The 25,599-nt window shown below is 37.9% G+C and overlaps 1 protein-coding gene across 3 annotated transcripts in view; it reads right to left on the bottom strand.

The window, feature by feature from the left end:
• The window catches only part of PAPPA (pappalysin 1), a 287,476-nt gene that overhangs the window by 101,438 nt on the left and 160,439 nt on the right, over positions 1 to 25,599 (bottom strand). For all 3 annotated transcript variants that reach the window (XR_011972082.1, XM_072631746.1, XM_072631747.1), the window contains one exon: positions 19,608 to 19,801. Coding sequence is in view for 2 of the 3 variants with exons in the window: in XM_072631746.1 (XP_072487847.1) it covers positions 19,608 to 19,801 (194 nt within the window). In the remaining variant the exon portion in view is untranslated. The remainder of the gene's footprint in view (positions 1 to 19,607; positions 19,802 to 25,599) is intronic.

Genomic DNA, 25,599 nt, shown 5'->3' with positions numbered 1-25,599 from the left:
CCTACACTTGACTTGTTCAATTTTACACAAGCAGCAAGCTGGAATTTAAACTCACATCTTCTGTCATGAAATTCGGAGGTCCTTCCATTTCATCCCTGAAGTTTTCATCCTACTCTTTGTTGTAAGATAGGCATCCCTATGGGACCACAACACCTTTACTAGTCTGGTGCAACCAAATCAACCACAGCTTTCATGAAAACCTGTCCAAAAGTTGATGGCCATAGCATGAAATCCAGACTCAATAAATACTAAAGTCCCTATCTCTTTGCACATGTTCTGTATCTCTGAGGGAAAGAAGTAAGTGGGCAGATAGGAATCAGGAGAGTGAAAGTCTTCATTGGACAATGTCAAATGATCAGGATGGCAAAATATAAATTCATATTACATACGGACTGCCTGTATTTATATTGCCTGTGAATGTACATGCATCATAACCCAAGACTATCGAACATCAGATGATCATAGATAGAGATATATAAATCCATAGGCTGTATATATTCTAAGTATGTATGTTATAGCTTCCTAGGCCTATCTTTGTACCCCTGCTCAATTTCACTAAGTATATAGGAATGAGATGGATAAAGGACAGGATAGGAATTCAAAGTGTACCAAGTGAAGTATAGGTCACTTTGCAGAAGGTTTCATTGAAAAAGACAAATCTGAGGATTGATTTGAAGGCTGGAAGACATAGTTTTGTGGAAGGCAGTGTGCATAAGTTAGTTCCAGAGATGGCATGCGTTAAGTGAATGTTTGGAGGTGAAAGACTACAAACAGAGGATAAGATTCAGAAGCTCATAGATTTGGAGACTGAGATAAACGGGACAACCTCATAAATCATGTGTGAAACTCTCATTTTACAGATGAAGAAACAGAAAGTTTGAGGAATTCCTTATGGTTACATAGCAAGAACTGGTAAGGGCTAAGATCTGAATACAGATCCTCTGACTCAAAATTAAGTACTCTTTCCATCATAATATGTTTAATGGGAAACAAGAGTTAGTTGAAAATATGAGAGAACATGTAGCTATTGAATTGTAGGGTCAATTGGTCAAGAGTCTTTAAGACCATAATCAAATTTTGTCATTACTTCGTTGATGAGTGTGAATCAAGGACAGCAATCTGAACAGGAGGTATTGGAGTGACATGACATAAAAAAAAAAAAAATAGACAAAAATATAGTCAAAAGGAGATGGTAGGCGGAAGTCTATAGTAGAGAAAATGAAAGTCAATGAAAGAAGCCTTGTGGGCCATGGACTTTGTGGAGATGGAGAAGTGCCTAAAATGATTAAAATGACATAGACTCTCTCTTGAGAACCTTACAAGTTAATTGAAATCACTATCTCTCCATAACTTAGATGGTGGCATGAGATGCCATGGCCAAAATACTCCTCTTCTGGTGATGGTGACATCTGATGACAAAGCTAGCCTTATTTTTAGATGAAAATACCGTTTCTTTAAAGCTTTTCTTCCTGGTATAAATTGGTAGTCTGTGTTCCTTGCATAACATTTGAGAACACAAAGTCACTTTCAAACCTTGATGAAATGTCAGAGGAGAATGTAATCTACTCTAGGATACTATCTCCTCTAGGTAAGAAGATGCCAAAACAGAGAAAGTGACCAATTCACTTTGGATAGGTAAGCAAGAAGATAGGATCAGGCCTTATGCTCATTCCAAAGCATTTGCTGAGAATTACTGAAAACTTAAGAGTTAACTCCAAGAGAAAAGGAGGAAGGGGCCCTCTGTCTATTTTCTGAGCATTTTTATCCAAGTTTTTTTTTTCTCTCATAGTTCTAAACAGTCAAGAAATAGTTAATGACAAAATTGACCACATGGACCTTTCAGGAAAGGTCAGAGGAGTGATTTTTCACTTAAAAACATCTGTGTTGAAAGAACAAGACTTTCTCATGTTCATAAAACTACTAGTTTCCAAAGTTCCTTCTCCCCCCTCTTCTGATTCTACGCTTTTTTAATTAGAAGCCACGAGTCTTAAGTTGTGTGTGAGGTTAATTACCAGCCAAATTACCTAAAGAAAACCACAACTGATGCCCAGACCCCAACAGAGAACAATTCCACCAAGAACAGAAACAGGGAAACATCTGTCCCCATGTCCCTTTTCATGGGATGTTTCTGCCATGGCTGTGTGCAGAACAGAAAGTCCAAGAACTCTTTTCCTTATCTCTTTTTCCCTTGCCAGGCCCCCCATTTTAATAAGTTGGGGTTCAACAGAACTCCCAATGCAGATCTACTCTCTGTACTTTCTGAAAGAGCAAGGAGTTTCTTCGCTTAATTGCTGTGCTTCAAACTAGATCTCCCCTGGGGAGGTGAGCCAGTGAGAAGCCATGTCCCACCTTATGTAAGCTATGAGGAAGGGAGTGGGGGAAGGATAGGAACCATTTACAGTTGAATTATTGGAACTTTTTTGGTGACCTCCCAACTCATCCATCTGAACGTGTGCAAAAGAGCAAGAAGAAATTTCTCTTGGCTTGCTCCATTTGATTCCAAAGATATGGTTGGTGGTGTGTAAATTAGAATGATTGCACTCACTTCCTAGGGCTATTCCAGCTGTCGTAAGAAAACTGCTGACTAACAAATCCGTCACCACATAAATGAATTCCTCTAAACAACTTGGGCCATCCAATGAGCTGATTCCTCCCCCAGCAGCTGGTTGCTTCCTCTGGCATGTAGTGACTCACATCTGTATCCAAGTACAATTTTGCTGCAGGTGTTTGGAGAAGCCCTTTACTTTTATCCAACCACAACACAACTCTGGGTCAGTATGATGAGCTCCACAGTTGGATTAATTAAACTCCTCAAGTGTTTTGGTAGCTTCCTTCTCTAACTTTCCAGGAGAAGAGGAGTGCTACTCCAGCACCAGACAAGCTCAGTAAGAATGATTCTTCATGGGGGAGCTAGTAGAATCAGCATGGGAAGAAATTCCTAATTCTCATGCCAAACAGTTTCTATAAGTCTATTAACTATTGTATGGAATCCCTGACTGCACAGGAGCTCCTTGACACCACGTAGAGCAAATGACAGAATATTAGTGTTAAGAAGAAATTTTAAGATTAAGTAAGTGACTTGTATAGGGTCATCTAATGATTTGGAAAGAGAACTCAGCATGTTTTGAGTCCCAGGCATGTGCTCTTCCCATAGCATCATATCAACTACAGTCTTCTCTCCGCTTATGACTTGGGTGCTTGACAGGCTTGCTACTGAGGATTTTCACTCGGCTCTTAAAGATCTGAATGATGAGTGTGTGTGTGTGTGTGTGTGTGTGTGTGTACTCACGTGCACATGCATGCATGTGCATGCAGGTAAGTCCATATGCACATGCAATTACAAGTTCCAAACTACAATAATACACCTCTACTTCTCTCAGTTGTTAGAGTCCTCTTTCCTCTCCAATTTCTGGCTTCTTCGGCTTCCTTCAAGTCTCAGCTAAAGTTTCATTATGTGCAAGAAGCCTTTCCCACTCTCCCTTAATGCTAGTGCCTTCCCTCTGAGATATCTCCCATTCATCCTGTTCATATCTAGCATATATATATATATAGTTGTCTCTCATTAATATTATAAGTTCCTTAAGGGCAGGGATTTTTTTTTAGTCTTTCTTTGTTATCCATATTGTTAAGCATAGTGCTTTAAACAAAGTAGATACCTAATAACTTGACTTGAAATTCCTTCCCAGTGTAGCTAAAATAGGAAGCATAGGGAGAGCATATTCTAGGTTAGGAAACAGTATGAGCAAAGGACCAAATGCAGAAAAGCATAAGATGTTTTGGAGGATAGTGAATAGAGAAGTTTATACTAAAGGGGACATGTAGACTAGAAAATGCAGTTTCTGGTTAGACTGGCATGGGCCTTGAATGACGTATTTGGATTTTATAGTGTGAACAGCGGGAAACCGATGGAATTGCCTGAGTGAAAGGGTGATCATTCATTTTGTTAATTCTATCAAGACGAGAACAGTAGTCCCAAGGTGTCTCATCCTCCGTTGGGGTATTTTGAAGAGTTTAATAACAAACCACAGCGGAAGGAAAAATGTACAGTTGATATTCTTGCCTTGTGAGGTGAAGGAAAGCTTTACTCCTGTAACAGAAGCTTCTCCCAACAGATTCCCTCCCCAGTCCCATCCCCCATGCATAAGCTAAGAATGTAATACTTACGTATAACTTTAATCCCTTCTGCTTCTTGAAGTCCCTACTTAAGTCGGTGATCTAGAAATTAATCTGAAAGGGATAATGCCCAAACCTACAATATCCCAATTTCAGGAAAGGACACCAAGATGACATTAAACCAGAGAGCTGACTCACAGTTCAGGATTATAAAAGCCACTGAATCCAGTCTCTGCATTTTATATAATAAACCAAGGCACAGAGAGGTGAAATGACTTATCTAAGATGACACAGCTATTGGGTATCAAAGTTGAGATTTGAACCCAATATTTTTGAGTCTAGGTCCTGCATTCTCTCCATTTTACCATATTGTATCACAACTTTTTTTTTTCTAATTAATTAAACTTTAGTTTTCAACATTCACTTTTTTAAGTCTTTGAGTTCTAAATGTTTCTCCCTCTCTTCCCTCCCTCTTCCCCTATGGCATGCAATCTGATATAGGCTATACATGTATAATCATATTAAACACATTTCCACATTAGTCATGTACAACTCTTTCAATCAGCTAAAGAAATGAGCTTTTCCTGAAGGGATGAAGCCAATGACAGAATCCAAGTGTTGCCTAAACTGGGCAACCTAATAGATCCATTAAATTGTAAGCTCCTTGAGGGCAGGGACTGTCTCTTGCTTCTTTTGATTTTCCCAGTGCTTAGCATAGTTCTTGATACAATGGATTCTTAATAAATGTTTACTGATTCATTCATTGATTCATTTGGGCAAAGTGCCCTCATTGTGTTTTATAAATGGGACTTCCATATTCTACTTCACCAGCCTTATCTATCTAGTCTGTGATCTAGTCAAAGTGGACAATTTTGACCTTTAAACCCATTGTGTTTATTGTATCACATTGTAATCTCATGTCTTCAAGCATCTGCTTATACTATACTCGGACTACCCTTCCTCCCTCTCTTTTTCTATTAATTTACTATCTGTCCTTTAAAGTCCTACCCAAATGTTATCTTGTCCAGATGGTAAAGACATCCTCCCTCAGAACTCCTCAGACTTTGGCATCACTCTCATGCAGTTATAATGGAATATTGCATATTCTATCTATATTTCTTGGTCCTGAAGTTAGTCTCTCTCTTAGACTGTAAGTTCCTTGAGGTCAGAGATTGTTTCTTAGAAAAACTTTGTATTTTCCTAACATTTTGCACCATATAGCAGGGGCTTAATTTGTTATCATTATAATTATTATTTTACCTCTTTAGACCCTTACTTCCCACGTGACTCTATTGTTTTTTTCTCTTTGGTGCCAATGTGAGGATCAACATGGAAAAAAATGTATCTGAACCCTATGGGAGTTTTTGGTTTAGTTGGGGAAATAAGTGCCAGTCTGAAGAGAGCACAGGGGAGGGAAGGAGGGAAGGAGGAGAGGTGGAGATGGTGAGACTCCTGCCTGACTCTGTAAGTCCAGTTCTGTGAAAAGTGGGGAAATCCAAGGAAAACAAACCCAACAAACAAACAAACAAACAAAAAACACACAGAGGAGAAAGCCCCAACTCAACAAACCCTTGCTTCAGAGCTGACATGAGAAAGTTTACTTTCAGACTCTTAGAAATGAGCATGTGGTTTTGAGGGTGGAATTCCGTTCTGCTGAAGAATGGCACCCTGCATGTCTGTGTATCTGTGGCTTAGTAACTACATTACAATCTTGGAGAGCCCTGTTTACATTTTTTACATGTTTTTTGGGTACAGAACATGAAACTAAATTACACAGCAAAGGCCATCCTGGCTAGGCTCTGGTTCTGCCCCCTTCACCCCCACCCCGCCCCTATATATATATATGTATATATATATACGTATATATATATATATATATATATACGTATATATATATACGTATATATATATATATATACGTATATATATATTTTTTTAAATTTTCTAAAGGTTATAATGGGGTTTGAGTGACAGTGTTACAAGGGAACTTTCTGGCTTTGTTACAAAGAGAATTGTGTTAAGAGAATGAGAAGAGATAAGGACCATAGGATTTAGAACTAGAAGGCACCTTGGAGATCATCCACTCCAATCCCCTCATTTTACAAACTGGGAAACTAAGGCCAAGAAGGAAAAGACTGACTTCAGAGAATGTCACACTTAGAATGGACCTCAGAAGGTCTTCTAAAATCAAGGTAAGACAAGCAACAAATAGCGAAGCTCACATTCAGGTCTTCAGACTACAAATGTTCTAACCATTCTGTTTTTGTGCTCCAAGAGGCTATGGATTGTTCTTACCTATTGTACCTTCCTTCTCCCCCTCACCTAAGAAAAATGTTCTCTGTGGAGTCGATGTTTAATAGCTTTGTTGAACTGCATTTCAAGGGAGGGGTGGAGAGAAGAAAAAATTCTAAGGAATCCTTGTAGATAAATAAAGTAGGCAAACTGATTCTGCTTTTTGGCTCCCAATACAAAGGAAATAGTAATAAACACCCTCATGTAACTACCACCAACACCACTATCCCTCCAGACTCCACCTACTAATTTTTGGGCCTTCCATTAAAAAAGACCAGCAGACAAGGTAGAGATAGAAAACTGTTTCCACTCGTAGCTATGTTTTATGCCCCTCACGCTATTTCTTAGCATTAAGCTTTATTTACCTTCCTTTAGCTTTTTGTCTTTCAACTGCTTTTAGTGTGTGAGGGCAAAGGAGTGTATATTTTGACCTGGCTTGTGCCAACCAGCCACCTAATGCAGGATTGTATGATCATAGGACTGTAGATTGAGAATTAGAAAGGATTTCAGTGGTTGTCAAAGTCGACTCTGACTAGAGAAGAGGAAACTGAAGTTCAAAGAACTTGTCATTTGTCCAGGGTCAAACAGATAGTAATTATCTGAGGCAGGATTTGAATCCAAGTCTAGAGTCCAAGTAGAACCCTATCTACAGGATCTTTCCATTAACTGAAAATACCACTGGGTCTTTAGGTTGGTTGATGGATCTGATTGAATTCAAAGAAACTCACTACAATTCTTCCTATAAATGTCAGGTGACTAGGAGATATAAGGTTTTCAGAGATTTTAAGTGGGGGCAGAGCTGAACATTAAGGGTTTTGTAATTATCGGAATGAGAAAGGATCTTAGTAATTATGAGTTTATCTAGCCTAACACAATCATTTTATAGATGAAGAAACGAGTTTCAGAGAGAATAAACAGTTACACAATCACAGAGTTGCAACTACAGACCAGGTTTCCTAATACTTTTATTAACCTCACCTATAGACTAATCCTCTCTAGTAATACTAGCCCACATTTCTACAGCGCTGAAACGTATGTATATATACATATACACATAATCTATATATGCATATATGTGTACATATTTGTATGTGTATGCAAATGCATATATTTTCTCAAAATAACACTGTAAGGTAGGTATAAGTATTTCCATCCTCCTTCCATCCAAACTCAGGCTTAGAAAGGGGGAGTGATTTGCTGATTATCTAACTTCTAGTAAGTCTTAGAGAATAACCTTGTACCCAGGTCTTCTAACATCAAGACCATGGCTCTTTCAAGTACATCACCCTGCCTTTTAATATCTGGCAAACTTGCCATATAGCATCTTCACTATAAATTCTAGGCTTCCATGGAAGAGACATGAGTCTCTTCAGATTCTCTCAATTGCTGGAACTCCATAAGCTGGGAACTTGGTGCCAAACCCCAACACTGGATTACTCCCACAAGCCGCCTTCTCCACTCTTACTCACAAACTACTGAACAGTGCTGGAGGAAGTCATACAACTGTGCTGACTGGGCCCAGAACAAATTTATGTTATCTAATCTCAATTGGGCCCTTCAGGCAGCAAGGCAATCCCTTTAACTCTTCTCTAATCAACTCTCTCACTCCCCACAGAGGCTGTTTCTAACCTTTGCATCTTTTCTCAAGCCTCCCAAATACCTCCTACCAACTTCTCAGCAGAGGATTTACCTCATATTTTACTGGGAAAATAGAGGTCATATGCTGCGAAATTCCTTTTCCCTATTTTACATTTTAATCTCCCCCCTATAGAATTCCTTAACCTCTACTTTTTTTATTCCAATCTGATAAAGGGTTGGCCGCTTTCCTGCTAGAGGCCAAGTTCTCTAATTGTGACCTTGCTCCCAACCCTCCTTTTGTGTCCAGAAATCTGGCATGTGTCTCTACTATCCTCTATCCCAATACCACCAACTTCAACCTCTCCCTATGAAATGACTTTTTCTTTGCACCCTACATAAATGCCCACATCTATTTCATCTTTAAAAAAGCTTTCTCTTTCCCCAATCATCCCCTCAAACTACCATTGTATACCTCTCTGCCATTCATAGCCAAATTCTTCATGTGAGAACATGTGGGTGGGGTGGGGGAAACTGGTATACTCCTATTGTCTCTACTTTTTCCCCCTCCCCTCCTCAAATCCATACAAATCTGTCTTCCAACTTCATTACTCAACTGAAAATGCTTTCTCCAAGGTTAGTAATTATCTCCTAATTCCCAAATGTGATGGCCTCTTCTCAGTACTCATCATTCTTGGCCACTCTACAGCATGATGAGCACTATACTGATGAGCACCCCTTCCTTTTCCATAATCTATTATCCCTAAATTTTTATGAGAGTGTTCTTTTCTGGTTCTCTCCTTAACTCACTGATTGCTTCTTCTCAGACTCCTTGGCAAGATTATCTATCATTCATATTCTTCTCTACTATGCATGGGTCTACCCCAGCCAGGACTCCGTCTGGTCATTATTTCTTCTCTTTTAATATATTATCTTTTGTCAATCTCCTCAGCTCTTATATGATCAACTATTTTCTCTTTGTTGAGCACTCCCAGATCTATATAACCAATTACAATTATTCTCTTGAATTTTAGCCCTGTATTATCAAGTATCTAGGGGAAATTTCCAAATTATTCAATATGACCCAAACAGAGCTTCTTACATTTCCCCTACCAAGCTCTCGTTTCTTGCAAATTCTTTATTTCTAACGATGGTATCATTGTTCTTCCAGTCTAAAATTAACAGCTCCAGAGTTATGCTCAACTCTTCACTCTTCCTCCTGCTTCACATCTAATCAATTTCCAAGTACTGTGGATTCTATCTTCAAAATATATGTCACATGTGTACCCTCTTTCCTCTGAAAGGAAATGAGGGTATGCCAATCACTTGGCATACCATGTCAATCAAGTCTCTTACTCTACCTGAAAGAAAATTTGCTCCATTTTTGGCTAAAGATGGCTTCTAGGACTTCTAGGATGTGTGCCTCTCCACCCTAGATAACAAAGCTTAAGGGATAATTTCTGCTTCTAGGAAATTAGACAGATAGAAGAACTTAAGAAATATCTATGAAGGAACAAGTTATCACATTACTAATGGACGTATATTTTCTTCAGTGATGTACTACCAGCGTGCTTTTTAATGAGCCACCTGGTGCCAGTCTCATAGCTATAATAATAGCAATATACATTTCTGGATTGGTCTCCTTCCCTTAAATCTGTTCCTCTCTCCAAACTATCCTTTTCTAAGCTGTCAAATTATTATTCTTAAAGCACACATTTCAACACGTCATTTCCCTGATCAAGAAGTTCCAGTTGTTCTCAATTGTTTCTAGGCTAAAATACAAAATCCTCTACTTGACATTTAAAGTCCTTCCCATCTTCTATCTCCTTTGCCGGCTTATTAAACATTCGTCCCTTTCATGTACTTTATACTTAAGACAAACTGATCTACTTACCATTCTTCCTGAACATGACTTTCAGCCTCCAGTCTCTATGACTCTACATGGGTTGTTCCCTCTGCCTACAATATATTTCTTCCTAACCTTCACATTGCACAATTTTTAGCTTCTTTTAAGATTCAGATCAAGTACTACTAGTCAAAGTCTATTCTGATCACCTAACTACTTGCACCATCTACCTCTGGAAACTACTTCCTATTTACTTGGGTACATTTTATATCTATAGGTGTTCATGTTGTTTTTTCCCTAATAGAAAGCATGCTTCTTCAGTGTAGAAACTATTGTTCCTGTCTTTTTATCTCTAGTATTTAATATATTGCCTGGCACATAATAGATAATACATGCTTGTGAATTGAATCAATGAATGGTTAATGGTTAGGTTGGTAGGCATGAAGCCTTCTCAGTACCCTGCTTGACATACCAATGGGCTCCCTTCCATACTCTGCTTTTGTCGTGCATGTGCATTTTTTGTGACATACACAAAAAGAACATGGTGTCCCAGTCCCTGGTACTTGTTGTATTCTTTCCTTAGATGACTTGCATATGTGCTCTCCAAAAACTATTCTAAAACCTCGGAAAAAACAAATCCCTAGAGTGTTTGAGGAAACTTCTTGGAATCTCCTCTGATCTTTCATTGTATTTTTCCTTGTCTCTTCTCTTCCCACATGACATGAGGAAAGAATTGCTCCCTTAGATTAATGAGCATTCTACCAAAAAGGATAAAATAAATGATGTTGGAAAGAAGAGAGCATGAATGGAGATCAGAAGAATTGTTCTCATGAAGTCATGTCCAACATTTTATACTTTGAATTGTAATTTTGTAATTTACCATGCCAAACCATGTTTATCTTTTATGGATGGGGCACTCATTGAGTTATTCCATCAATGCATATATCTTGGACAGACCGAGCTCAAACATAGCTGAGCTGAGAACTGAATAGGCAGAAGAAGGAATGGGGTGGGGTTGTGGTAGGGAAACTGCATATCATGCATGATGATATCAAAATTTTCATTGCCATAGGATAAAATAAAACACAAAAATCCCACTCTGACTACATGGTTGTGAATTGCAGAATGTTATGATATGAGAAGGCATGCAATCTCAAAGGCAATGGAAAGATATACTATGGGTGTTATCAATGATGACTTGGACATAAGAGGTGATGTAAAATGCATTATCATTAACATTCATACCTGGAATGGGAGATAACCTGATCCTGAAGCAAAATGAATGGACAAGGGACAAATAGAGTGCTATACTAGTATCCAAGAAATATTGTAGAAGAACATAAAGCAGAAGAAGACATGATAATACTGTACTTAGATAGAGGCACCTTATCTCACAACCTAGATTATCCCAGAACCTAGTCAAGAACTAGGAGGGAATTTTGGAAAAAAACCAAAACAGCAATAACCAAAAAAAAAAAAAAACCCAACCCTCTGGTCAGCCAAAATCAATGCCAAAATGCAATATAAACTCAGCTTGTGCATTTACCCATTAATGAGACTTGGATGTACCAATCTCTGGAAATATTGATGCCTACTCAATATTCTTTGGGGGTCACAGTGGAGGCAGAAACTCTGGATTTCTTCAATTAAGCAAGTTGAGTTATTTCCTTGTAATTTTCACCAGTAGGTTCTAATACTGTTGCCTAGACTAAAGTTATAGAGTAAGTTGATTATCTCATCATCTGATTATTCATGCATCATGGTAAATTGGACAGACCACTGGATTTGAAGTTGGAGGATATGGATTCAAAATCTAGCCCTGCTAATTATGTTACTTTTGGAAAAATATTTCATGTTTCTAAGTCTCACGTCTTTCAACTGTAAAAGGAGGGGGGGTTGAAATTGATGATCTCTGAGGTCTTTTCTAGCTAACTATATGATTCTTTTGTATTTTAAAATATACATATATATATAATTTCCACTTATTTACTCATTATCTCTAAAGCAGAGGGTGAATTTTTAAAAATAAATTTAGATACCTCTATTTTAACATAGTGGGTCTCCTTTGCAGTCCTACATATTTTATTTGATCCATTTAAAAACATTTTCTGAGTAAGGGTCCGGAATATTTCCCCAGACTTCCAAAGGGGTCCATGACACAAAAACAGTTAAGAACCCCAGCCCTAATTGTAATTGTATAAGGAGGAGGATAATTAATTTGCTAGAAAGAAACAAGCACTGATAGTATGGGATAATAGGATCATAGATTCAGAGGTGGAAAAGACTTTGGAGCTTATCTATCTAGTATAGTTCCCTAATTTACAGATAATGAAATGAGGGCCAGAAAGAGGTAGTAATTACTAAAGGTTACAGAGGTAGTAATTAGCAGACCCAAGATTTGAATCCAAATACCAATTCCAAGTCTATTAATATAAAGAATCTCTTTGAGATATATTACCTTCCTTTTTTCATCTCTGGTAACACAAGATACATGTGTGGTGAATGATTCTGGCAACATTTTGGGGCAAAGCACAAGATAAAAAAGTTATAGAATCTCAAATTTCAGAGTTGAAAAGGACATGAGAGCCCATCTAGGTCAAAGGACCAAAAAAAGAAAACAAACGAGCGAAAAACAATATTTGGTCTTTGCAAATATTTAAAACAATATTTTCTGAGTTTCAAAAATAAAACACATTCTATTTATTTGTTTCCATTCTGTAATGAGTAGGAAAGGGGGTAAACCAACATATTCAGAGAATGTTAGTCCTTAAAAGTTAAGATGATAATAGAGTCATGATTAGAACTCAGATCTTCCCATTAGAATTACAGGGTTCTTCCCGCTCTGCACACCATTTTCCTTCTTTCTATGAGTGTACATCTGTTTGTTTTTTATTACTAGACAAAATTCTCTTGGAGCCAAGTCTGGTATTTGTGATGTGTAGCAAGAATATTGTCTTTGGTGTTAGAGAATTCAGGTCCAAATCTCAGCTCTACCATCTTTGTGATCTTGTGGAGTCAGTCCATTGAATATGGTGCAATGTTCTGGCATTAGAGGACCTGGGTTCAAATTCCACTTTTTACATTAGTGTAGTGGTAACTATTGCCCTCTTTGAGGATCAGTTTTCTTGTCTTTGAAAAGAGTTGAACTAAATGACTACTGATTTCCCTTCCATCTCTAAATCTATAATCCACCTCTCTGGGACTGTTTACTTAACTGTAAAATGAGGCAATTCTCCACTAGATGATCTACAAGGTCCTTTATATGAACTGAATCATTTAATATAATCTGGACATTGTGATATGCAAATGTGTGTGTGTGTACATGTGCATGTACATTTGTGCATGTGTGTATGTTTCAGCAGACAAGCTCTGACTGAAATTCTGGAGTCTTTGTTTCTAAAATCAGTCTGATGATCTTGAAGTTATTAAACCTTATACAACAAAGAAAATTTGCTCTGGGTCATTTCCCCTTTAGATGACCTGTAGGACTTCCAAAATGTGTGCTTCTCTGCACTGGAAGAGAAAGACTAAAGGGTAAGCTCTGTTTCCAGGATATTATGCAGCCAAATAGCAGGACTTAAGAAAAACAGCTATAAGGGAGCAAATAGTTATATTCTTAATGGAAAAAAAAATTTTTATTTAGCGATGCATCTATTTTCAAGTAAGAAGTCACAGTGCCAATCTAGTAGTTATAATAAAAACAATTCACATTTCTATATTACTCTGAGCTTTGAAAAACACTTTGCTAGCAACAATTCTTTAAGGTAGGGAATGAAATGTGATTACTACAGATGAAGAAATGGAGATCCTGAGGAGAAATGACTTGGCTAGGGTCATCTGGCTAAGAAACGGCCACAATGGACTTTGAACCCAGATATCCTGAACCCAGGTCCGGTGCCCTTTCCATTACTCTACATTACCTCTCCTGTTTGGCTACTAATTCTGGCTAATTTATGGTTCTAGAGTTATGGATATTTAGAAACATATGGGAACTTAGAGATCACCAGCTGGTGAGGATATAATCATAATAGACAGGCTTTTATTTATTAACACTTTTCAGTCATGCGTTTTGTTTGTACACAACACTTTCCAATGCCCTCCCCCAGTTTCCCAAAATAGTTCAGTAAAGCTTCCTTCATACAGTGATCGTAAGAACAAATACTTGTCATTTTCTACTTCTGTAGTTTTCAAATTTTTCCCCCAGAAAGGATATGTGCTTTAAATTTAATAAGTTGGTGCCAACATTTCCATTGTATTTGGCCAGAGTTTTGTCACACTTGAATGCCATGTTTATCTACATTTTTGCCCTGTAACTTAAACTATTTTTTTCTCTTCAAACCCCATACTCTTATATTCTCTCATTTGATCCTTTCAGTGACTCTTGAAAAGCAAATGAGACAAGGACTGTATTTTCTCCACTAAGCAGATGAGAACACTGAAGCACCTAGAGGTGAAATCAGTTGCCCAAGGTTCCCCACAGCTAGCTAGTGACAGAACTGAGTCTAGAATTCAACTCCTACACTTCCTAAACTCTTAAGAGGGGAACAGTATAACTTTACACCAAAGTGCTAACCACCTCTGCCCACTGAAAAGAGATAAGAAATGGAGACATATCATCTTTGGGATTATAATGTCAGTCAATGGGAAGATATGGTTTGAGTAATATTGTAAGGAATACACTGATAGCATGAAGAAAGGCATACCTATAATAAGAAAGGAGAGTGGAAGGAGCAAGGATGAGATAGTACAAACTTATGTGAGCATATCTCATGTCTGAAAACAGAGTCAAGGTTTTAGTTCTATATATCTTAATCATATATTAATGCTTCTAGGAAGTATTCACTACCTTCCTATTGTGCTTGTTAATAAAACCAGTATACTCCTATGCTTACTGAGTGGCAACTTTGTGCTCCCAAATCAAGGGAACAATATTCAACAAAAGGAATGCCCAAAACATGGTAGGCTTAGTCTATGGATAAGTAATTGAGTATACTTTGAAGATGATGAGACCGGGAATTAAAACTCTTGAGGCTCTAGTACTGATTATATAACTAACTTACTGTGTGACCTTGGAAAAATCACTTCCTCTCTCTGGGCATCAGTCTTCTCATTTATAAAAATGAGACGATTGGAGTCTCTAAGGTATCTTCTAGCTCTAAGAATCATATTTATCCCTTCCACATTGAAGGGGTTAGGGGTGTGGCAATATGAAACAATCTATGTAAAAATTTATGGCCTCCCTTCATACCAAAGAAGTCTGATTTTTTTCTTTTTCTTTTATGGGGTATTTACAGTATTAAAAGATAAACTATATTGATATTAAACAATGTTATATCTCTATTTTATATATTTCTGAGTTTCTAAACTTTTTCTGTGTCATCTGCTGGCTTTTATGTGTTGTCTATGGCTTCTGAAATACTCTCAAAAGATTTCCATTTAATTTCCAATGCTAATCCACGATACATTGAAATTACAATGGGCAATGTCGTGATGTGGAAGGGATAACTGTAATTTCTGCTGGCTGGTGGTTTCCTAAGGGACCCCAGGAGAGATGAGGAAAGAGAATGATCAACAGGATTGCTGGGCACTGTGTAGATGGCAAGGTGTCCCAAGAGCATCCTTTCCAATTATCTGACTTAGTAGACACCTGCTTTTTCCTGAAGCTTCTATTTCCCAAGGCCATAACTCTTTACTTTAAAGGAGAGACAGTATGTAACATTGAATAGGGGGCTGGCCTTGGGAGTCAAGAAAGCCTGAATTCAAATTCTGCCTTTGATTCCTACGAGTTGTGTGACATTTGGCAAGTCATAGGCTCCTAGAGCCCCTGGCAAGTCTTTGAGATTCTAAATTATGGAGAAGTTGTTATCTTGGCTACATTGACTGTCTAGTCACCTACTCTGCCACCGTCTTTCCTCTCCTTCAATAATACCCTCCTAATCATGTCTCCTTCCCCTAGTGATCACAACACTAGAAGGGACATCAAAAGTCATTTTACAGAAGAGGGAACAGAGGCTGAAAGTTAAGTGACTTGCCCAAGTTAATAACAATAATGATAGCTAGCATTTAGACGATGCTTTAAAGTTTACCAGTCCCTTCACATATGTTATCTTAGTTGATTCTGACAGCAATCCTTTGAGGTAAGTGCTATTAGGATCCTCATTTTATAGATGAGGAAACAACTAGGTCTGATGAAGACTCAAAGACATGACCAGAAAAGTGTCTGAAGCAAGATTTAAACTCAGATTTTCCTCATAGGAGGTCAGCATTCTATCCACTATGATGCCAAGATAAGTTAATCCATTGAGATTTGGAACTTCACCCTGGAGCTGAGTTCTTCTCATCAGAGAGTGAACGAGTGTGAACTCACCCAACCTACTCTATCCAAACACATCTAGCCTATATTTCACCTCCCATACCTGTACCCACTTAGATATCGGACCACCTGCTCTGGCAATACACTTATCTTCTGATCTTACATAGTGCCTAAATATAATAGATTTTCAACAAATATGTGTTGGCTGAATACTTGCAAGAATGAAAAACCATAGTTGCATGAAGGGAATATATAAACTTGGTGGGGACATAAGCTAGACAAATTAGGCATTGAAATAATACCCCAAGTTAGCATCTTTTAAAGTATCTGAATGAGTGGCATAGTCATAATCTGAAGATGAAACTTGAGGATGAAGAGCTTATGACAAGTTGGGGAGGTCATGGAAGACTCTTTGGAAAATGGATGGGCTTGAAATGAGCCCTTAAGAATGAATAAGAATTGCCCCCACTCTAATGGGTCATGTGAGGCAGTGGTATATATTTTGTCATTTGGTTTATCTCTATGTTTAGTACCTTCAAGCAGACCTCAATACTTATTAGTTGTGTAATCTGGGCAAATTACTTAACCTCTACTTGCCTCAGTTTCCTCAGTTGCAAAATAGGGATAATAATAAAACCTACCTCATAGAGTTGTTGTAAGGTGATGATCTAAAACTCCAGAAGTGGTCAGGGCTAATGTAACCTCCTCCACAGAAGACATGGAACAATGGAGAATGGGTAGCAGGACTCTAAGCCTCGCAGCCCACCAGGGATAGGTAATGATCATTTCCCCAGTTTCAGATACCATACTCCAACTTTCCATTCAACTTTATGATCAGTATAGACATATAGACATAGCTATCTATGCTTGGGCATGCATCACATACGCATGTGTTTGGATACATGTAAGAAATTAATCATAAGATAAAGTGGAAAATACCCAGAATCTAAAATTAGCATCCTTATTGAAACATTAGATGCACTTTACCAGAGGGAGAAAGGAATGGCATAGTACAGGAAAGAACCCAACATTGAATGGTAGGGAGAAAACTGTACAATACCTTTAAATATATGGATCAAATTTCATCACAACAAACTTAAGAGAGAAAACTTCCAACAATTGTCCACATTATAATATCCTTGAAAACAACTTCCTAGGTATCAAGGGTAGTCATTCCTGCTCACTAATGGACTCTAATTCCTTCAAAATCCTTGACAATCATCCTAGGATGAGATGTATTGATTCAAATGTCACTTCACATAAATCTCACCTAATTCGTTTGTCTATGGGTCTCAATTTTCTCTTCCATGAAATGAAGAGATTAGAACATAATTTGTTCTAGGAGCCCTCCCAAGTCTAACATATTATATTCTAACATTCAATATTCTAAGGTCCCTTTCAATTCTTAAATAACATATTCTATCTTCTAGGATTCTTCCAGCTCTAGAATTCTGTGAATTCTAGAATTACACTATGAAATCACCCAAAGGATACTATTTCCACTAATACAGAGATACATTATAGATCCATAGGTCCAGAGCTACAAGGGAAATCAGTAAAATCCCTTCATTTTACAGATGAAGAAACTGAGGCTCAGGGAGGTTAAGTAACTTAAGGTCACACAGTTAATGTCAGTGGGCAGGGTTTTGAACCCAGGTTCTGTGATTCTAGAATCAATGCCCTTTTCACAATACTCCAGCATCAAACACACTGTCTGGCATACAGTAGTATGTAGTTAATAAATGTTTCTTGATTGAATCATTAAATACACTGGTTGATTCCCCAATATGAATGAAGAAGGTACAAATGGAAACTGTAGGCAACTGTCTCTTCCTAAAAAAATCAATATTCTTTTTTTATTGCCTCTATATGTTTGAGGAATGGAAAAGAAAGACAGGGAAATAATTATTCAATACAATAAACATCATTCCAACGGAGCCTACGATAGCCTTTTATAATGGGTTTGGATATAATTTTGTTACAGACTTTAGCTGTAGCTAAAAGTGTTGCAATAAAATCAGTACAAAGCAGGGACACTTTCTAGCAAGTGAGATAATAATTACCTACCCCAACAGACCTGAGAAAAGACAACAGAAATGTTCTTGAATTCAACAATTCAAGGCTAAATAGCAAAAAACTCAATAAACAACGCAAGCCAGAATCTCACAACACACACATAATTCATCACCAAGACTATCCCTGAACATCAAAGTGAAGTACTCTCTGGGAAGGTTGGGTGCCCCATCAGATAATGGAGAAGGAGGTGTCAGTCTTGCCCTTGATTATTGTACAAGATGATTAGAGGAGGCTGGGAGGCTAATTTTCACCCTGTCAGATCCTCTAGTTAAGATGTTGATGGCTAGAATGGATAAACTGAGAGGCTTTTGTAAGCTGTCTTTCCTAACAAGAGATTAAGATGGACATTCTCCACCCTCCAACCCTCCACACCCCCCTCACCCCACACACAGCCCAGAAACTTTCAGAAAGAATATTTTTTTTGTTGTTTCAGAAGTCTTCTTCCTGTGATTGGACTTTTGCTTTTTCTTTTTTTCCTCTTCAAAGAGCTCTCTTTGCTGGGTGAAGAGCTTAAGAAGCAGGAAGGCTTTGAGTAATTATCTGGTCTAATTTTAACAGATGGGAAAACTGAGGTCTACAGAGAGAAACTGATTTGCCTAAGAGAGAAAAGGCAGAGTGAGTCCGGGACTGGGCTCAGATCTTCCAATTCCTCCTCCAGGGCTCTGCTCATATATCCACACTACCACTCTCAAAGGAAAGGTCTTAGAAATGCAAAACATATGCACAAGAAAAATAGACTAACACCATCTAACAATACACAGTGGGGGTCAAATGAAGAAGAAAGACATTAAGTCTTTTGAGCTATATCCAAGGAGAGATCACTTTGGGCTAAGATAATCAGAGAAGCCTCCAAAGAAGCAAGCTCCAGAGTTGGGCCTTGAAGGCTAGACTGCATAGAGGACAGGAGAGAGATTTTATGTAATGATCACAGGAGTTAGGACTAGGAGAGACTTTAGAGGTCATGTAGTCCAACCCTTCATCTTATAGTTAACAAAACAGAGTACTAGCAGGTTAAGTGATGTGTCCAAGGACATAGGTCATAACCAGCAGAGTCAAGAGTCTAAATCAGTATTCTATCTGCTGGAGAGTAGAGAAAGGAACTGTCTGAGAAGAGGTCCCTTGGGTCAGGGATGTCCATAAATATATAGAATTGGGATACAGGATTAAAAATAAAAGGTAGGGACCAAATGGTTGGAGGGTCTTAATGAATAGCCTTAGAAGTTAAGATTCACGTTATGAAATCTGTATAATTTGGAGAATATTGGCTTTACAAAATCATCATAAGAGTTTATTTGCACTAAAGAATAACTTAAAGAATCATTCATTTAAGGGGAGTTATAACAGTAAAGACAATAAGCTTCTATCAATAATAGCTAGGGCCTTGTCTCTTACCTGTGATGCAGCTGGCTGGCCAATGATGACCAAACCTGGGCACTTCTGGTCCTGATGTGAGACGGAAGCATTAGATGCCCACTGATCCAGGAAACCTTTAGGTGTGTAAACTCCACAGTCTTTAATGCTGGTCTTTTGCTCAAACTCTTCACACACCCCATCTCCATCATGGAAATAGCATCGGCTGGGCTCATCTGCAGAAGGTAGATAAGTGAAGGGGGAAAGCATGTGGGAGTCTTTCTCACTTGTTTGTCTGGCATTAGAATCAAAGAATTGAAGAGTTTGAAAAAAGGACCTTGTGAGAGCCTTTCTAACCCTTGTCTAAAGCAGGAATCTTTCTCTACATCTTTAAGGAAACTAGCATCCAGAATGCATTTGAAAATGCTAGGGAAGACATGACCTTGGACAATGGTACTTCTTGGGAAGCACGTGCCAATATTGAGTTAGAAATCTGTCTCCTTATAACTTCTGCCCTTGTAGGCCTATCAAAACCAGTCTAATCCCTCTTTCACATGATGATTCCTCAAATATCTGAAGCTGTCAGTAATCATGATTCCTCTCCCAAAATATTCTACTTTTTCATTGTATTTTTATTCTGAACTTAAAACACCAAAAAAAGAGCACTTCCATACATATATATAGCAGAACGTAAAAAACACTATGTAATGGCCTGAACTTCCATTTCATACCTTGTCCTTAAAAACAAACATTTAATAATTCCACACATTGCTTTCAAAACTGTCCAGCTTGTTTGTGCTATTTTCTGTATTTCCTTCTGTTCTCTTCTGGGTATACATGCATACATACACACATATATGAACATACATACACATATACAGACATGTATGTGTAAGTGTCTATTTCGGCACCTTGAGAATATCACTTCTCAGGGAGGTAGATGTACATTTTCACAGGTCCTCTGGAGATAGATTTTATTTATTATAGCTCTTAGGGCTTTCAAAGTTGTTTTCTTTATTATACTATTGTCCTTGTAAAAACTGTTACCTTGATTATGTTCCTTCCTCTCTTTGCCTCAATTCATACCACAGAGGATTTTCAGCAATTGTCTCTTTCATCATTTCTTACAGCATAATAATATTCTATTATGTTCACATACTAGAATTTGTTCAGCCATTCTCCAATTGATAGGGCACTTCCTTGGATCCAATTTCTTTGTGCTTTTTTCCTCTTTTCCTCTTTCAGTCCTTCTCCTACTCTTTTAAATGATATTCATATAACATGATTGTAAGCCGCCTGTTCAGTAAAAGACACATTGTAGGTTCCCACAGTTTTTTTTTTTTAATAATATAATGTAGTTAAACAGGGGAAAAAATGAGAATAGTTGGTTATTCGTGTATTTGGATAATTTAGGGTAAAAACTTCACTTCTTCCTGGTGTTTCAGGTAATTCAAGAGTGAGCAGGGTTTTCATCCTGTTAGAGGAATAGCAGAACACATTTACTCCTTGTTATTGTGATAGATTTTTGTACACATCTTAAACTTTTGAGTTGTGATGATGCCTTCCACATTAATAGAACCTCCGTATTTTTCATTGCATTTCAGTTCAAACTAAGAAATAAGTATTGAAAATAGTCATAGTGGTGCATTCCAAAAACAGAACAAACATATACATTTTCAAAAGATTACAGTATGGAAGTGATCCTCGGGAGGGTGTTTTCTAAATTGCATTGTAATCATAACCATATTAATCAGAATGGAATGATTTTTACTATGCTATGAAAATAAAAGTACTAGTCTATGTTTGGAATTATGATTATAAGTAGAATATTATAAGTAGAATAATAAGTAGAATATAAGTAGAAGTTTTTTGCACTGTGGCAAGGACACTGGATCCAAAGGATCTGAGTTCAAATCTACATTTTGTTACCTACTAGCTATGTGACATTGAACAATTCACTCAGCCACTCTGAGCCTTAGTTTCTTTATTGGTAAATATGGGGATAATTATGTTTATACTACCGTAACTCACACTGTGAGGAAAATGTTTCATACAGTTTAAAATGTTATATGTGAGACATTTCTACACAGTGTTTTCATATACACAGTGTGTGTTTGTGTGTGTGTGTGTGTGTGTGTATAGGTATATGTGTGTATGTATCGATATGGATATATATATATATCCATACAGACATAAATAAAATAAATCATCTTTATGTCTTAAAGTCACAGAAGGACAACAATTGCTAGATAAATCTTAAAGGGTGACATCTACTTTTGTAACAATCAGAAGCAGCCAAATTCATTGAAATAACCCAAGGAAAATATATTTGCATTACCACTCAACTTGTCTCAAATATAGGTTAATAACCTGTGATTTAGTTGGTTTGGGAATTCCCTGACAGGTAACAGCAATCTATCTTAAAATTTATAGTCTTTGGAGAGTTGTTCATGATTAAGTTAATCATTTACGATCGCATAGAAAGTAAGCTCCAGATGCAGGATCTGAACTCAGCTCTTCATGACTCCAGGTCCAGCACTGTATCAACAATGATGGCTGCCTCTCAAACATGTGACACAAGAATGGCCTGGAGGAAGAGTCTTTAAGAGATTATATTAAAGTTGTGTCCATTCTATTTAGGAAACTTTGCCATCTAAATGTTACTTTAAATGGCAGATTTTTCCTCCCATTTAATTAGAAATGAAAGGATTGAAGACACAAAATCTCTGACATGGGGAGCGGAGAGCAGCCCAGCACAGGTGCATAGCTCAGTGTGGGCCATGCCGCAGCAAGGACAGGACTGGAGTGGGCTTCAAGGCACCATGCCACCAGTAGAGATGTGGGTCCCTGATTCCTCAACTCACAAATGCCAAAGACAACTTAAAAGGTCAGTGAGAAAGCTGTCTCACTTGGGTGAGAAGGGAACTCAGTGGTCTAGCCCCAGCCCCAGGCAGCAGCAGCTTCCATTGTTGGAGCCCTGGCATAAAGCCCCTGGGGGAATTCAGCAGCTGATCTGATTCTCAGTCCTGAGTGGGGGCCCTGGGGTGAGGAAGAGTGCTGACTGGCAGTGGAGTTGGCAGAGGCTCTGGAGAGGGAATCCTGCTCACAGACCAGAGCATAGACCAGGAGAGGAATAAACTCCTCTCCCTTGACTGGGCCACCTTGGAGGAACTGAGAACTTACAGGTCCCCAGAGTATATGCTCCCCTTGACAAAGAACTTAAAAGTCAAGTAACTGGCTGGGAAAATGCCCCCAAAGGGAAAGAAAATAAGACAGTAGAAGGTCACTTTCTTGGTGAGCAGCTATTTTCTTCCATCCTTTTGGATGAGGAGGAACAATTTAGGTCTTCAGAGGAAAACCTAAAAGTCAAAGTTTCTGCATGCAAAACCTCCAAAATAAATATGCAAGGGTCTCAGGCCATGGGAGAGCTCAAAAAGGATTTTGAAAATCAAGTAAGAGGGGTGGAGGAAAAATTGGGAAGAGAAATGAGAGTGATGTATGAAAATCATGAAAAGCAAGTCAACAGCTTGCTAAAGGAGATCCAAAAAAATGCTGAATAAATTAACACCTTTAAAAATGACTAACTCAAATGGGAAAAGAGGCCCAAAAAGCCAATGAGGAGAAGAATGCTTTAAAGAGCTGAATTAGCCAAATGGAAAAGGAGGTTCAAAAGCTCACTGAAGAAAATCATTCATTAAAAATTAGAATGGAGCAGATGGAGCCTAATGACTTTATGAGAAACCAAGAAATTACAAAACAAAACCAAAAGAATGAAAAAATAAAGGCAATGTGAAATACGTCATTGGAAAAACAACTGACCTGGATAATAGATCCAGGAGAAACAATTTAAAAATGATGGGACTACTCAAAAAAGGAGCCTAGACATCACCTTTCATGAAATTATCAAGGAAAACTGCCCTGACATTCTGGAACCAGAGGGTAAAATAAATATTGAAAGAATTCACCAATCACCTCCTTAAAGAGATCCAAAAAGAAAACCTCCTAGGAATATTGTAGCCAAATTCCAGAGTTCCCAGTTAAGGAGAAAATATTGCAAGCAGCTAGAAAGAAACAATTTGAGTATTGTGGAAATACAATCAGGATAACACAAGATCTATCAGCTTCTACATTAAGAGATTGAAGAGCTTGGAATATGATATTCTAGAAGCAAAGGAACTAGTACTAAAATCATGAATTACCTACCCAGCAAAACTGAGTATAATACTTCAAGGGAAAAAATGGTCATTCAATGAAATAGAGGACTTTCAAGCATTCTTGATGAAAAGACCAGAACTGAATAGAAAATTTGACTTTCAATCACAAGAATCAAGAGAAGCATGAAAAGGTGAACAGGAAAGAAAAATCATAAGGGACTTATAAAGCTGAACTGTTAACATTTCTACATGGAAAGATAATATTTGTAACCCTTGAAACTTTTCTCAGTATTTGGGAAGTTGGAGGGATTATACACACACATACACACACACACACACACACACAAAGAGAGAGAGAGAGAGAGAGAGAGAGAGAGACAGACAGGGCACAGGGTGAGTTGAATAGGAAGGGATGATATCTAAATAAATAAAATTAAGGGGTGAAAGAGGAATATATTGGGAGGAAAAAGGGAAAAATGGAACAGGGCAAATTACCTCTCATAAAAAAGGCAAGAAAAAGATTTTTCAATGGAGGGAAAAAGAGAAAGGTGAAAGGGAAAAAGTGAAGCTTACTCTTATCACATTTGGCTTAAGGAGGGAATAACATGCACACTTAATTTGGTATGAAAATCTACCTTACACTACAGGAAGGTAGGGGAGAAAGGAATAAGTGGGATGTGGGGAGGATGATAGAATGGAGGGCAAAAGAGAGGAGGGGGATAATTAGAAGTAAACACTTTTGGGGAGGGATAAAATCAAATGAGAGAATAGAATAAATGAGGGGGCAGGATAGGATGGAGGAAAATATAGGTAGTCATTTACAACATGACTCTTGTGGAAGTCTTTAGCAAAACTATACATATATAGCCTATATTGAATTGCTTGCCTTCTCAGTGGGGATGGGTGAGGAGGGAGGAACAGAGAGAAGTTGGTACTCAAAATTTTAGGAAAAAATGTTGAGAACTGTTTTTGCATGTAACTGGGAAATAAGAAATACAGGTAATGGGGCATAAAAATCTATCTTGCCCTACAAGAAAAGAGAGAAAATGTGGAGAAGGGAAGGGAAGGGTGTGATAGAAGGGAGGGTAGATTGGAGGAAGAGGTAATCAGAATGCACGGTGTTTTGGGGTGGGGGAGAGGAGAGATGGGGAGAAAATTTGGAACTCAAAATTTTGTGGAAATGAATGTTGAAAACTAAAAATAAATAAATAAATTGGGGGAGAAAAAGAAATTCTCTGACATGAATTGGAAAGTATTTTAAAACTCCATGATCAGGTAACACAATGGCAAGTATTGTCTTGAGTCATTATCAGGCAACACAATTTTGCCTACTTAGGAAAAGTCCATAAAGGAGGAAGAAATAAGCTTGTTGTAATAGAACAAACAGTGATTCTAGAATTGGAGGACCCAACTTCAAAGTCTACCCCAACTACTTACTACTATTGATAGGGCATTGAAGAAGTGATATCTCTTCTCTGGGCCTTAGTTTTCTCACCTTGAAAATGAAAGAGTTAAACTAGATAATACTTACAGTTCATATCATCATAGACTTGGAACTGTGAGGGACCTTAGAGATCATCAACTTCAACTTGTTCATTTTACAGATGAGTAAACTAAGGCTCAGAGAGTTAATATGAATTGCCAGAGGTGTCACTGCTAATAAGCGTCAGAGGTGGGATTGAACCCAGAACTTCTTGGTTTTAAATCCAGCATTTATTCCACTAGATGATACTTCCTTACAGGCCTGAGCTTTCTGATGTATTCTTAGGATGACTAACTATCTGCAAAATAAGAGTCACTGAGTATAATGTCAGCTGAATTTTGATTCTTTTCCAACTTCTTCAGGCCCCTGTTTACTTCTATAAACAGTTTATACAGTA

This window comes from Notamacropus eugenii, chromosome 1, assembly GCF_028372415.1.
Source record: "Notamacropus eugenii isolate mMacEug1 chromosome 1, mMacEug1.pri_v2, whole genome shotgun sequence".
In the NCBI taxonomy this organism is placed as follows: domain Eukaryota; kingdom Metazoa; phylum Chordata; class Mammalia; order Diprotodontia; family Macropodidae; genus Notamacropus; species Notamacropus eugenii.
The sequence above is the reverse complement of the archived record's forward strand: the minus strand, read 5'-3'. Positions and strand labels throughout refer to the sequence as shown.